Source organism: Papio anubis, chromosome 10 (assembly GCF_008728515.1).
Source record: "Papio anubis isolate 15944 chromosome 10, Panubis1.0, whole genome shotgun sequence".
Taxonomy (NCBI): Eukaryota; Metazoa; Chordata; class Mammalia; order Primates; family Cercopithecidae; genus Papio; species Papio anubis.
In genome coordinates, this window is record NC_044985.1 from 16529416 (window position 1) to 16545288 (window position 15873).

At 36.8% G+C, this 15873-nt stretch overlaps 1 protein-coding gene across 2 annotated transcripts in view; it reads right to left on the minus strand.

The window, feature by feature from the left end:
- The window catches only part of ACTR3 (actin related protein 3), a 74929-nt gene that overhangs the window by 7527 nt on the left and 51529 nt on the right, over positions 1–15873 (minus strand). The window contains exons 8-10 of one of the 2 annotated variants that reach the window (XM_017947906.3): positions 15464–15637; positions 2495–2587; positions 2199–2324 (exon numbers count right to left, since the gene is read on the minus strand). In XM_017947906.3, the coding sequence (XP_017803395.1) occupies positions 2199–2324; positions 2495–2587; positions 15464–15637 (393 nt within the window). Of the gene's footprint in view, positions 1–2198; positions 2325–2494; positions 2588–2612; positions 3197–15463; positions 15638–15873 lie in introns of those variants that run through there. The other variant, XM_021923526.2, reaches the window with a different exon arrangement.

Sequence of the window (15873 nt, forward strand, 5' to 3'; positions counted from 1 at the left end):
AAACCCAAGCTGAAGGATATGCTACAAAATAAATGACTGTACTCTTCAAAAATGTTACATTCATTCAAGAAAGACAAAAAACATTGAGTATGTAACAGACTGAAGCAACACAGTAAGTAAATGAAACATGCAATCCTTGACTGGATCCTGGATAAGGGGGAAAAAAAGGTATTTGGTTTTCCTTTTGTTATAAGGGACATTAGTGAAACAACTGGTAAAATTAGAATCAGTTCTGTAACTAGATAACACTGGATGATCAAGGTTATGTTCATGATTTTGACAACTGTAATATGTTCCTGATTTTAGAAATATACTAAAATGATTGGGGATAATGAACCATCATATCTGCAATTCAGTGTGTGTGTATGTGTGTGTATGTGTGTGTGTGTACACACATATTTATAGTAACAGAATGATAGGGCTTTTTTCAAAGCTGTTTGGTTGCCATTAAAAATTACAGACTGAAGGAGAATGAAGCCAGAGATAGATAGATATATAAACACATGCTATTAAGACCTATAAAAGTTACTAGCAAGAAAAATTAAGGTGAAGAAGGCAGTCCTCCTGAACACAAGGTTTTTCATATACATGATGAGCGTCCCAAATCTGAAAATCCAAAATGCTCCAAGATCCAAAAACTTTTTGAGCACCAACATGATGCTCAAAGGAAATGCTCCCGATTTCAGATTTTTGGATTAAGGATATTGAACCAGTATATAATGCAAATACTCCAAAATCCAGAAAAACTCAAAACCTGAAACACTTCTGGTACAAAGCAATTCAAAAAAGGGATACCCAACCTGTTTCTTTCGATATGTGGATACAGTACTCATCACTGGGTAAATTTATTTCTTATTTACAAGTGTAAAAAGTTTAAAAATGTTAAATGATCTTACTTTATTAAAATACTGTACTCAAAAACATACAGCATTGTTTTTTACTTATATATCTGTAATGAGTTATTAAAAGCTAAATGGCTACTTAATACATCCATAACCACACCATTAAGACAATCAATGTCAATCTCTTAAGCATTCTAACAAAAAAACCGGAATATGCACTACGTTCATTCACATAATCAATGTGATTAGTAGGATTCTCAGTACAGAGAATTTTAAATTATACTTGCAAAACCCAATGACTTCTTTTTTAGGTAGGAGGTAGGGTAGATAGGTATGTGGATAAGGAGAGTAGATGGATGGACAGATGAATGGATGAATGGGTGGGTGGGCTGGTGGTTTGGTTGGTTGGGAAGGGGATGCAAAAGCAAAGGCAACATTTTAAAAGTTTACTGAGTAGACTTCCTTAAGTATGAAGTCATGACGTTATAGAGACAGAGTTCAATATTTTGCCTTCTACCCAAAACACACACTTTTTACTGCATTCCTATGGCTAGGTTTACTCAAGAGAATCAAAATATAGGTGCTGAAAAGAGTCAGCCATCATGCAATTTCTCAACAATCAGCAAACCCTAGAGTGTTGTGCTTTACTTTCAAGTAATTCTGAATGATTGTGGAAGTCTCAGATAAAGTGCTCATTCTTGGTAATTTTCCAAGCAGAAGGTATTTTATTTAGCAACTTATCCTCTAAATCAATGTTCTGCTTCAATATTTAACAAGGATGAAAAAAAATGAAAAATCTATCTCTAAATATAGAAAGCAGACATCTGAGAATTTTAAATTAATTTTGATTTTTTTTACCTCAAGCCTAAAGGTCCAGGACATGTAATACAAAAGTTACTTTGTTAAACCACCAATTTGATTGCACACTTTGAGGTTGCTATGTGGTAGCTAAAGTCAGTTTTTGAGAGCAGGCTTGACTACTCAACAATGGTGTCAATCTCAACTCAGCTTCGTTGTCCTTCTATAGTACATAAAATTTTGTGGATCCAAAATTAATTTTATTGTTGGTGTATCCAAAGAAATCTACTATATTAATTATCTATGAGAGAGGTATAGAAAAAAAAGTCTTTCCACAGATATTACTAAGAATTATTTTCCAGAAATACAGACAATATCCTAAAAGAATCAAATGATCCATAATATCATAGACATAAATCTATAACATTAACCATTTCCATTAGAATACCTGACAGGTTCCTCTTATTTTCCTAAATCAGAGGGAATGTTGGCAAATATTTCTCATCCCAATCAAGGAAGGCACCCTCAACCTTCTCACCAATAATCAAAAAAACCAACCTTCAATCTACCGCCACTCAATTCCTCACTTAATTTCAGCCGGGCATCTACAGTTCTTTTTAAATCTCTTTGCAAGCGACGTCCAAAGTCCCTGAACATGGTTGAACCTCCAGAGAGGACAATATTCTAGTGGAGAGAAAATAAATATAAATATTTAAAAAGAAAAGTTTAAAGGTATACAGTACTGAAATGCTATTATATCCTTTTTATGAGAGGTGTTTAATATCAAAAAATGGACAGACTACATCAAAGTTTTTTTTAAGTTAGACCTTGAATAACAATTTTGCTATAAATACCTTGTAGAGAGGACGCCTGACATCAATAGGACAATTCTGAATTACTTCATCTACAACTTCTGAGATAGGCTGTGTAAAGTCTGGATTAGCAAACTGAAAAATAAGTTGGATATATAATAGAGATCATATCACTACTGACAAATATCACAATAAAAGGTTAAAGTCTTCAGTTCAAAAACAACTGTTTTAGAAACTATTAATACTGGTCTCTAACAGATTCAAATTGAAGACACTGAAATCAGAAAACTCAAAATTATGATGATATATACCATTTTATAACTATCAGAATAGCAAACATGTAAAGTCATACATATACTATGAGCTGGCAAAAATCTGGGTAAATGGAAACTTTCATATAATGCTTGTGAGAGTATACACTGATGCAACCACTCTGGAGAATAATTTGGCAACAATAAAATAGTGACATGGTCTGGCTGTGTGTCCCCACCCAAATCTCATCTTTAATTGTACTCCCTTAATTTCCATGTGTTGTGGGAGGGACCTGGTGGGAGATAACTGAATCATGAGGGTGGTTTCCTCCATATTATTCTTGTGGAGTGAATAAGTTGCACAAGATATGATGGTTTCATCAGGGGCTTCTGCTTTTGCGTCTTCCTCATTCTCTCTTTGCCTGCTGCCATCATGTAAGACAGGACTTGCTCCTCCTTGCTTTCTGCCATGATTGTGCAGTTTCCCCAGCCACTGGAACCGTAAGTCCAATTAAACCTCTTTCTTTTATAAATTGCCCAGTCTCAGGTATGTCTTTATCAGCAGTATGAAAACAGACTAATACAAATAGCTAACAAAATTGTAAATGCACATACTAGTAACTCCACTTCTTAGGACAAACCCTGAAGAAACTCCTCAAACATGTATGCTGTTACATATGCATATTTACTATAGCCTTGTTTCTAAGAGGAAAAACCTGTAAGTCCATCAATAGGGGATGAAATAAATAAACGTAGTCTAAACTCATTATTCATGATTCCATATTTGTGAATTTACCTGCTCGCTAAAACATATTTATAACCCCCAAATCAAAATATGGTTATTCATGGACATGCACATGTGCAGAGCAACAAAAATTTGAGTCCACTGATGTGCACATTCCCAGTTGAGGTTGAACAAGATGATACTCTGCTTTCTAGTTTCAGCTCTCATACTATAAACAAGTATCCTTTTCACAGTTCTATTTAGTGACACAGTTTTCATATTTTTGTTAGTGATTTCATTATTTAAAATGGCCCCCAAGCATACTGCTGAAGTGCTGGCTACTAAACACAAGGAAGCTGTGATGTGTCTTACAGAGAAAAAGCCAAGTTAGATAGCTTTGCTCAGACATGTGTTCTAGTGCTATTGAATATAAATGAATATACTAAAATAATACACTAAATGCAGTGCCTTTAAAAAGAAACATACATGAAACAAGGGTATACATTAATGGGATAACAAAAATGTTACCAGAGGCTCAAAGAAATCTAACACTGTATTTCCCCTAGGAGCAACAGCTCAGTGTTCACTAATTCAGTGCTCTCAAGAACTTTTTGGCACATCTACTTTGAATAACATCAGCTGTATATTCAAACAATGATATACCACAGTCAAAATAAACTTACTATTTCCAAACAGCTGGCACTAAAGAAAGACACACTTTTTCAAAAACTTTAAAAAAACAACAATAACTTGATGCTGGGCATGGAGGCTCATGCCTATAATCCCAGTGCTTTGGGAGGTCAAGGTAGGACGATTGCTTGAGGCCCAGAGTTTGACACCAGCCTGGGCAACATAGTGAGACTGTCTCTACAAAAAAATTAAAAACTAGTTAGGCACGGTGGCACACACCTGTAGTTCCAGCTACTTGAGAGGCTGAGGAAGGAGGACTGCTTGACCTACAAGTTCAAGGTTACACCGAGTTATCATCACACCACTGCACTCCAGCCTGGGGGACAGAGAGAGACTCTGTCTCTAAATAAATAATCAAAATCTAGCTCTAATTAGTCAAAAACAAACAAGTACTGTTTATCCCCTCAGCTACTTATTTTTATAATTAGGTTGTACTAATTGAGAGACAATATTCCTTTATTTATTAAACTGAGTCTGTAACTGTATTGATAATTAGTAGGCGTGTGTCAATTTTTTTCCAGGTTTTTTTTTTTTGAAACTGAGTCTCGTTCTGTCGCCCAGGCTGGAGTGCAGCAGCGCAATCTTTGCTCACTGCAACCTCTGCCTCCCGGGTTCAAGCAATTCTCCTACCTCAGCCTCCCAAATAGCTGGGATTACAGGCGCCCGCCACCATGCCCGGCTAATTTTTGTATTTTTAGTAGAGACAGAGTTTCGCCATGTTGGCCAGGCTGATCTTGAACTCCTGACCTCAACTGATCCGCCTGCCTCGGCCTCCCCAAGTTCTGGGATTATAGGTGTGAGCCACCATGCCCAGCCTTTTTCCAGTTTTTAAGATTAGTTTTAAATTATTTACAGGTTGTGCATACAATGAAAAGAGATTTAATGTTATCGAAGTGACACATACTAATACAAAATCTTTTAATTTAGATCATGTAAAACATCACTAAGAAAGATTCTACTGACCTCTATTATAATAAAAGAAAAGAACCTGGCAGTCAAAATCTATCTTTTTGAAGCATGCTGAGGAGTGTACATAAGGAACTCTAAGAGGAATACACACTGGGTATGAAAATGTGGCTCATATTGAGCCTTTAGAACCCAACCTACAGACTAGGGTAAATTTTATCTGTCAAGGAAAACAGAATAGAGCTCAACTCAGCTGGCTCTATAAGTAATTTAAAGACAAGCTCATGCGCTGGCAGAAAATGACTTAGTTACTGATTAAGTGTAGTGAGCAGCAGAATCAGAATCCTAAAAATTTTATTTTCCATGAACACATCCATGATCTTCAACAACCATTTTCAGTTTCAGACTGTGAAATCTTCTAAAGAGCCTTCAGTTCTCAAAACACTGTATTTTTATGATCCCAAAGTGACACTTTAACCTGAGAACCTATCATTTGCTCTAACTATAAAGAAAAGATTTACTTCTCCAAAATCTGTACAGAGAATATTAACGACCTCACAAAAATGTGTTCCATAATACTCATTTTTAAAAGTGTTATCAAATTGCTAACACAGAACTTGTAAATTTTTACATCGTCCTTTGTCGGCTGTACTCTTCAGTATTTGCCTAAAACAGTAACACACACACACGTTAACCCCATAGTCCTTTTCCTACCTGTAAGATAGTTTATCTGCTATACCATGCTCAAGTAAAAGGAAAAAATAAGATTATTCAGTACTGTGCTATATCTCTGTGCCCCCCTCCCTTTTTTTTTTTCTTTTTTTTGTTTAAGATGGAGTCTCGCTCTGTCACCCAGGTTGGAGAGCAGTGGCACCATCTCGGCTCACTGCAACCTCCGCCTCCCGTGTTCAAGCGATTCTCCTGCCTCAGTTTCCCAACTACCTGGGATTACAGGTGCCCGCCATCATGTCCAACTAATTTTTGTATTTTTAGTAGAGATGGGATTTTACCATTTTGGCCAGGCTGATCTCGATCTCCTGACCTCGTGATCCACCCACCTCAGCCTCCCAAAGTGCTGGGATTACAGGCGTGAGCCGCCGCGCCAGGCCCTGTGCCCTTTTTATAGTAGTTTTTAATCAAGAACGCACAGAAGAGGCCAGGCGCAGTAATCCCAGCTACTTGGGAGGCTTAGGCAGGAGAATCACTTGAACCCAGGAGGCGGAGGCTGCAGTGAGCCAAGATCACGCCACTCCACTCCAGCTGGGTAACAGAGCAAGACTCCATCTCAAACAAACAAAAAAAGAATGCACAGAAGAAAAATACAGAACCTTTAAATATTAACATACCCTAGATCCACATACAGAAATGCTAATTTATTTTTTAAAAAAATGAAGTCTGACTTGAGTATATATTTGAAAAAAGTATAGGAACTACTGGACAACAGAACCCCAAGTGAGAACTGGTAAAATATAGAGTAAAGCAGTAAGCGATGACTATTTAGTACATAAATGAAGAAGAAAAAGAATTAACAAATTTAAAAAGTGATAATAAATTGTTAAGAGTATTCAATGCTTTAATACTAACAGATTCAACCTAGGGTCTCTCATACTATTTTTCAGGCCTTTTCTTTTACTGTCAGCAAAATAGTCAGTTCTGCCTCTAACTGCTCCCTGGTCAAGTCTTAAGACTACTGATGCTGAGAAAATTAGAAGAGACTATCAAGGAAAGAATATCTTTACCCTTCTCCAAAAAATACAGGAAGTAGCAAATATACCCAAATAAACACAGTAGTCCAAATATTTCCTATACCTGGAAACTTATTACACAAGTTTTAAAACCTTAGGATGATTTTCTTTAAAAAAAACAAAAAATTTCCTTTTAAAAACAAAATCCAAATGCCAAACCCACTTCTTCTAAAAACAGCTATTTCTAGTATTTGTGATGAACTTACAGAACTACAAAAATAAATTTCCTTATTCTTTCATACATTTTATCCTCAGCGCTGAAGTACTGGACAGTTCAGATGGCTACACTTTCATCTAGCTGAAACAAAAAACCAAGCGAATCCTTCAAATGACAGAGGAACTAGGACACAGAAGTATCCATCTAAAATCACACACACACAAAAAAAGTGTGTATGACACACTTTATAAAATACAAAAATCAGGTCTATTTTGAGAAAACATGGTGAATAAACATATGTATCTAATTTTGTTCTCTTCCAAAACACTACTCAAAATATCAGTAAAGAGAATTTTTTTTCTTTTTCTTTTTTTGAGACGGAGTCTCACTCTGTCACCAGGCTGGAGTTCAGTGGCACCATCTCCGCTCACTGCAATCACCGCCTCCTGGATCCAAGCGATTCTCCTGCCTCAGCCTCCTGAGCAGCTGGGAATACAGGCACATGCCACCACGCCCGGCTAATTTTTTTTTTTTTTTTTGTATTTTTAGTACAGACAGGGTTTCACCATGTTGGTCAGGCTGGTCTTGAACTCCTGAGCTCATGATTCATCACCCGCCTCGGCCTCCCAAACTGCTGGGATTACAGGCGTGAGCCACCGCACCCGGCCGGATAATTTTTTAAAGGAAAAATAAAAGTATTGAGAGCAAAGCAAAACCAGCAACAAATTTGGTAAGCTGGAAAGCAGATGGACAAGACGTTGCAAACACTCCAAAACAATAAGTCATCAGTAAAAAACAAGAACCAAGCTATTTTATACCAAAAATTCCCTCTCCACATTCCCCAAAGAACTGGCTGACCCGGGTAGCTTTGAATTGAGGTGGAAGGAGGCCAGGAAGAAGGACGGGTTGAAAGTCTCTCTAAGAAGCTGTTAAAGCTCTAGATCCTCTCCAAAGAAGCAACAAATGCCGCCTCCTCATCCAAAGAAAAAAGTGATGAATCCTATTCTCTACACTGAAGAAAAGAGTTTTCAGGACTGTAATACACAGCAGAAAGTACTAAAAGGGGAGTTTTACGTGAAGGTAGGCAACCTGCAAAGTCTCTTCCCACTTGGCTGCCAGCCGTTACCCTGCAGCCAGGAGTCTTCTCTGGAAAGTAGCTAAAAAGACCTAAAGTAACACATATATGGCATTCCCCCAAAGAAAAGGCCACAGTCAACAAGCCCTTTTTTTTCTGAAGTGGAGTTTCGTTCTTGTTGCCCAGGCTGGAGAGCAATGGCGCGATCCAGGTTCAAGCGATTCTTCTGCCTCAGCCTCCTGAGTAGCTGGAATTACAAGCGTCCGCCACCACGCCCAACTAATTTTTTGTATTTTTAGTAGAGACGGCATTTTGCCATATTGGCCAGGCTGGTCTCTAACTGGCCAGGCTGGTCTCTAACTCCTGACCTCAAGTGATTCACCCACCCAAAGTGCTGAGATTACAGGCGTGAGCCACTGCGCCCAGCCTAGTGTCCCCTTCTTAAATGACTAGTCTGCAAAAGTCTCTAGCAGGAAAAACATAGCAATCGAAACAGAGAAAAACCAACTCGAAACAGACTAAGCAACTTGGAAGAGACTATAGAAAGAAGAAAACTAAAAAACAAAAACAAAACAAAGAATAACCCTATGATTAATATCCTTAAAGAGCCAGAAGATAGACAACAATGAAATAGGAAAACGGTAGCATTTAAAAAAGAATATTCAAAAGTAGGGGTGGGGGAAGCTCTTGAGAATTAAAAATGTTGCCAGAAATTTTAAAACTCCAATAGAAAACTCAGTAGGTAAAGTTGAAGAAATAACCTACAGATTAAAACAAAAAGACAAAAACAAACAAACAAACAAAAAAACAGAAATGCTAGGGAACAAAGGGAAGATCCTACAAGCATCTGTACAGGATGAAAAAACAAAAAAACAAAAAAACAGGTCCTATACATATAAATCAGCTTTTATTAACTTCATGTTATAATGGAAAGCAATTAAGCAACGGCTTCAAATTGCTGAAGGAAAATTATTTCCAATCTAGAATTCTATAACCAAACTATCAACAAGCGTGAAGATAAAATGAATACACTTCAGACACATAAGGTCTTGACATTTTCCTCTCTCATATACCCTAAAAGGAACTGTATTGGCAGATGATCACCAAAATAAAGAACTGGACAGTAGGAGTGAAAAAGACAAAGGATACAGGAAAAAGAGATCCAACACGGGAGAGGGAAAGGGAATCCCTAGAATGATATTAAAGGAATACGGCCACTCTATACTGGGTACAGAAAGAAGCAAGTTCAGACTGGGATGTAACAGACACTTCAGAAAATTAAACTGATGAATAAACCCTATACATCTGAATATCCTGAGAAGAGATTTATATAACGAATGAAGAGGATTTGGAGGTGAATGAATGGTATTATTTTAGCACTAAGCAAACAGTTTATTAATAACTTCATGGAAAACAGTTACTTATAGGAAGGGAAAAGATTTCATGGTTAACTACATGGCTCAGATATGAACAAAATTTGTGGTCACAAAAACATAAGCACTGAATTTCAACCTACTTGAAATTATAATGTAACAAATGAGATGAAAAGGGAATAGAAAGGTTCTGTCTGTGATGATAGAAGAAGGATTAAAAAAAAAATCTTCCTCTTCCATAGCTGGAATTAGACAGACAACGCCTAACACAGGGCTGGGCACAGTGACTCCTTCCTATAATCCCAGCGCTTCGGGAGGCCAAGGTGGTGAATTGCTCCAGCCCAGGAGTTCAAGACCAGCCTGGGCAACATGGTAAAACCCTGTTTTTACGAAAAACACAAAAATTAGCTGGAAGTGGTGGCACATAGCTGTAGTCCCAGCTACTTGGGAGTCTAAGGTGGGAGGATCACCTGAGCCTGCGGAGGCTGCAGTGAGCCATGACTGAGCCACTGCACTGAGTGACAGAGCAAGACCCTGTTCCCAAAAGAAAACAAAAAAAGCGCCTAACACTGAAAAAAAATTTGAAGTGGCAATATAACCAAGCAATACATAGCTAAGGAGGCAACCAGCAAAAGAAGCAACTAAGAAGAGTTTGAAGTTGTTATTTCTAGAAATAGAAAACAGGGAAAGAAATATGCAGGGTACTCCTAGTTTTTGTTAGGATCTGTAGACCAAGACTTTTAAACCACGTGCATATATATAACTGAATTTTAAAAACAGCCTTTAAAAAAAGAGAAAACAAAACAGGTTTTTTAAAAAGAAACAGGTTTCTCATAGGAAGAAATTACTTATAAGGAACATAAAGCTATACACAATAGAAAATGTTTTAAAGTTAAAAAATTAACAAAGAAAAATTGGTGTATCAAACAATAAAGGTTATTCAAATTAATAGAAAAAATGATACATGAAACATTAGCAGCAAGACACATTTTCATCCAGCCAACTATATCTTTCCTAAGCAATATGAAACACATTTCATTTACATATCTAAAGCTTCAGGGTTACGTATTTATGAGACAGGGTCTTGCTCTGTTGCCCAGACTGGAGTACAATGGTACAATGCCAGCTCATTGCAGCCTCAACCTCCTGGGCTCAAGCAATACTCTCATCTCAGCCTCCCAAGTAGCTGGGACTACAGGCACACACCACATGCCTGGCTAATTTTTTGTGTTTTTTGGTAGAGATGGGCTCTTGCCATGTTGCCCAAGCTGGTCTTAAACTCCTGGGCTTGAGTGATTCGCCCACCTTGGCTTCCCAAAGTGCTGGGATTACAGGCGTGAGCCACCACAACCAGCCTACTTCAAGGTTTTTAAGAAACCAAGGCATCAGCTAAGCTCATTTGTCAAGCACATTCCATTCAAATGCTCATCTCCTATATCCCATGCTATTATCCATCTTGTGGTCATAATCCTATTTATACAGGATATTTGTTCAGGATCTTCTGCAATTTTCTAATTCCTGTCCCCAACTTGGAGCTTTAATATTTTTCTCTAAGATTTCAATTTCATATTAATTGACGTGTCTTAACTGAAATGCGGTCTCACACACTTCTATTAATCTACTCACATATAAACGGTCTATACAAATATCTGTCCCAACTTCCAGCTATGTGTGGTTATCTCTCCAGTCTCTTGGAGAGACTAAACTGTCTCCACTAAAATGACAGCAAGAGAATTAAAAGGAAAGGTAAATGACCAAGGATGAAACGGGGGCAAAAAAACAATAAATAAAAGATTTCAATCCTGTTTGGAAGGCAAAAAGAGATACTAAAAGGGCATATTGGTAAGAAGTCAATCAAGAACCTTCTAAAGTCCCAGGAATTGAAGGCGTAACAAACCATATAAGTAAAGGTGAAACAAGGCTTGAAAAAAAAGAAAGAAACTGCTAAAATCCTCTAAATAGAATGAGACCCACCCTCCTCGGTTCCCTTCCAGACCTTGTATAACAAGAAAGTTAATTCGAACCCCAATAAATAAATGAAGGAATGAATGAACAAAATGAAGCAAATTATACCATTCTGGACATGGGTACAGGCAAAGATTCCATGATCAAGATGGCAAAAGCAAAAAATGACAAATGGGATCTAATTAAACTAAACAGCTTCTGCACAGCAAAAGAAACTATCAGCAGAGTAAACAGACAACCTACAGAATGGGAGAACATTTTTGCAAATTACACATCTGACAAAGGTCTAATATCCAGCATCTATAATGAACTTAAATAAATTTACAAGGAAAAAAACAACCCCATTAAAAAGTGGGCAGAGGACCTGAACAATTTTCAAAAGACGACATACATGTGGCCAATAATCATATGAAAAAACTCTCAACATCACTGATCATTAGAAAAATGCAAATCAAAACCACAATGAGATACCATCTCATACCGGTCAGAATGGATATTAAAAAGTCAAAAAATATTCTCACAACATCCCTCCTAAAAAATGAAGGAAAGAGAAAATATTTTTTTAAAATAAATAAAATTTAAAAAAAAAAAAAAGGTGCTGGCAAGGTTGGAAAGAAAAAGAAACGCTTATACTCTGTTGGTGGAAGTGTAAATTAGTTCAACCATTGTGGAAAACAGTGTGGCAATTCCTCAAGAACCTAAAACATAAATATTCATCCCAGCAATCCCGCATACCCAAAGGAGTATAAATTGTTCTATCATAAAGACACATGCATACATATGTTCACTGCAGCACTTCACAAAAGTAAAGACATGGAATCAACCCAAATGCCCATCAATGGTAGACTGGATAAAGAAAATGTGGTACATATACACCATGAAATACTATTCAGCTAAAAAAAAGAATGAGGTCATGTTCTTTGCAGGAACATGATGGAGCTGGGGGCCGTTATCCTCAGCAAACCAATGCAAGAACAGAAAACCAATTACTGCATGTTCTCACTTTTAAATAGCTAACGGATACTAGACTTAATGCTTGGGGACAAAATAATCTGTACTACACCTCCATGACAAAAGTTTACCTATATAACAAACCTGTACCTGTACCCCTGAACTTAAAGTTAAAAAAAAAAAAAAAGAAAATGAAGCAAATGAATAAACAAGGTGAAAGTTTTGGAAAAGCTGAATTTTAAGGGAAAAGAATCACATTACTTGCCTCAAAAGTGAACAACAGTCTCAGGTATAATACTATAAATATCACAATACTAATGATTTACCTAGTAACAATAACCTCACACGTGGGCAGGCTGGAAGAAAAGAGAGTCTAGAAATAACTAAAAGGGGGCTAGCACTGAAACCACTAACAGTGACATATCAAGAAACAGCTCCATCCATGTTCCTGTAATACCATCACAGTATTTAGAAACCTGGGGGTTAATATCAAGAGCAGTAACTAACAGCTAAAGGATGCTCTATAGAACACAATGGCAGCAGGAGGGTGAAGAGCTGCTAATTTTAAGTCTGTCAGTGTTTTCTGACCTTTAAAGCTGTGTGTATACATCCTTTTTATTTTTTGAGAAACTGCAAAGAAAATGTACCACCAAAAACCTTCGCACTCCAGTATACTAGTCTGACCACAATTCCTTATCCTTCTCATGCTCACTCCTCTGCTACCAATTCACAATTATTATGTGTCAATTTATCATGATCTCCAATCCCTGTGTCCCTCACTATCCCTAGGTAATTCGGCTTTCAGGATTTGCTCTCTCCTCTATGCTGCAATACTTTAATCTCTGCTTTGTCAAAACCTTTTGCTCCTTTCCCACACCTGTCTGGGGGAGGGGAGGGGACACTATTGTACAACTAAAAGTTTTGGGTATCTAATCTGCTACCTTGAGTAGAGCGCTCACTAGTCACCCTCTCAATTCCCCTCAACAGTAAATATGAAGTCATTATGCTTCACAAGCCCTCAATTTTACATCCAATCCCTTCTCCTAGAACATAAGCTTGATTCTACCTCACAAAAAAATTAAAACTATAAACTATGACGATGAACTTCTTCAACTACCTACCTGTGCCTCTGCCCTTCCTAGTTCATTTTCCTGTACCTATTCTTAATTCCTTCCCTCCTGTCACGGGAGTAAGCCCTCTTAAAAATTAAAACTATCTTGAGCCTTATTCTCGTAACTGAATTCTTACTAGTCCACTGTCTTTTTCTTTCATAGCCATCTCTCAGAATGTCCACACTACTGATTTCCAAACCTTCACCTCTCATTGAGGCAACAAGCTGCTCTAATGTATCACTCCATTGAAACTGTTCCCCTATGAACACTGACAACCTAGATGCTGAAAAACTCCAAGTACTTCTAAGGTTTCCTCTAATGTTACTTCACTGCAGCAACTGGCACTATTTACCTTTCCTTCTTGAAACATTCACTTCTCTCAATTTTATGACCATAATCTTTTAGCTTGGCTTCTACCTCTCTGTCATCTTCAGGATTCTTTGCAGGTTCCACTTAATCAGCTATAATGTGTCTGTGTTGACGAATGCCCTATTCTTCATCTTTCCATTCCACAGTCTCTTCTCAGCCAACCTCTTCCTTTGTGCCCCACATATGGTGATGACTTTACAACACCCAAGTGTTTGTTTCTGAACCTTTTAAAAGATGCATATAATAAACTCATCTGTGTCTATTTCACCTACTCCTCCCCTTCAGTATTACAAATCTCAATGGATGGCACATTGGGCTGCCCAAGTTACAAACCTGGGAATTATCACAGATTCCTCATATTCTTACTCCCCTCATATCTAAGCAATTACTAATTATGTTGATTCTATTTTTCTCTCACTTCCTTCCTCATTCTCATTGACCCACAAATACTATTCATCCTTCATCTAAAATACTGTAGTAAAATCATCTGTTTCCAACACAATTCACACCTCTGTTCCAACCCGTCCAAACCAATGCTGTGAGAGTAACCTTTCTAATACGGTAAATAATATTTTCTATGCTTAAAATTTTTGCATGACTACAGAATCCAGCTAACTCCCTTGCATAGCATATCTGCCCTTCAAGACTTGGTCCATGAATACCTATCTGGATCCCTCTCCTACTAATCTGTCCTTTATACTTTTCTTATGTAGCACTCTCATGTCTAAGACCTCTGCCTAGCTAACCTTCTGACAAAAATACATATACTCCCCTACCACACAACTGACAAACACCCATTCATCCTTTAAGTCTCAGTTCAACCATTATCTCCTCTGAGATGTTCTCCCAAGCAGACTTAGATGCTCTTTGTTCCTGTGCCCTCACCAGATACATGCACTCATTAAAGCATCTGTAACCCTACCTGTTTAAATATTCATCTCTTTTATTCTTTGAGCTCAATAAGAGCAAGATAAAATGATTTTTCATCTTTGAATACCCAGTGCTTAATTTAAGCTGGGATCATGAAAATCCAAACCATTTAACATTTGCTGAGTGAATAAACAAAATTTTAAAAATAACTATTATTAACATTAAATAAGCAAAGTACATATTAGTAATTCTATTAACAAAGTTACAATTCTAATACTAAGTTACCAGAAGAATTTTCCATTATTAAAAGCATGTACTTCTTAATTTAATAAAGCCTTTATGTTGCTAAAACTTCACAGAGAGAAGACTATTTTGCTACTAGTTCTATGTTTTAATGGTCAATTGAAGGTTCTTTGTAAAATGGTCATTTTACACAAATGGGGAGGGGGGAGCTTTCTATAACCTTTCCCAAAATATTTTATTTAAATGATTACAAAACTTTACCTGAGTCCACGACTGAGGGAAGAAAAAAAAAAGTTTAAGGGCTCCCCTCTTCCCATGACCCCCCACATAAGCCCCCATATTTAAAAAAAAAAAAAAGCTTTTTCTAAATCTACAAAAAATAGCAACAATTTCACTTGTTTAAACAAAAGCAAATTTTTTCTTTAAAAATTTCATAAAACATTTAAATAAAACTTTTCATAAAAACTCAAACGGTTTTTAGTATACTAATAAAAGTTTCTGAGATCAATTCTCTCTGAATATCCATTAATTGATATTTGCTGCTGAATATTTTTAAACAATTCCGTTAAAAAAAACTTACCTCTGGATGAAAAAATATTTCAGGTCCCAAAAATCTCTCATAACCAACATCGATAGAAAATTCTTTCTTTGAGATAGCATTGATTCCAGTATACTGTTTAATCCATTTTGACCCATCTGTATCATACTTGTTAAATTCTTTTACTAAATCTGGGCAGACATAACTATAACGCTCCTGAAAAACAAATAAACAAAAGTAACTTTTTTTGCTTATTATAGGAACAGTAAAAAAGAATGGCATGTTTTCAGTAAACTAGAATCAAATAAAAAAAAAAAACTTCTTCAGAAAATAAAATTAGGAAATTAAGCTGGGAGTAAAATTTATGTTAGGATGTTATCATATGTGTAGTACAAATAAACATACTCATCTCCTACACATATTTTCTGACTTTAAATATAAACAATATTTGA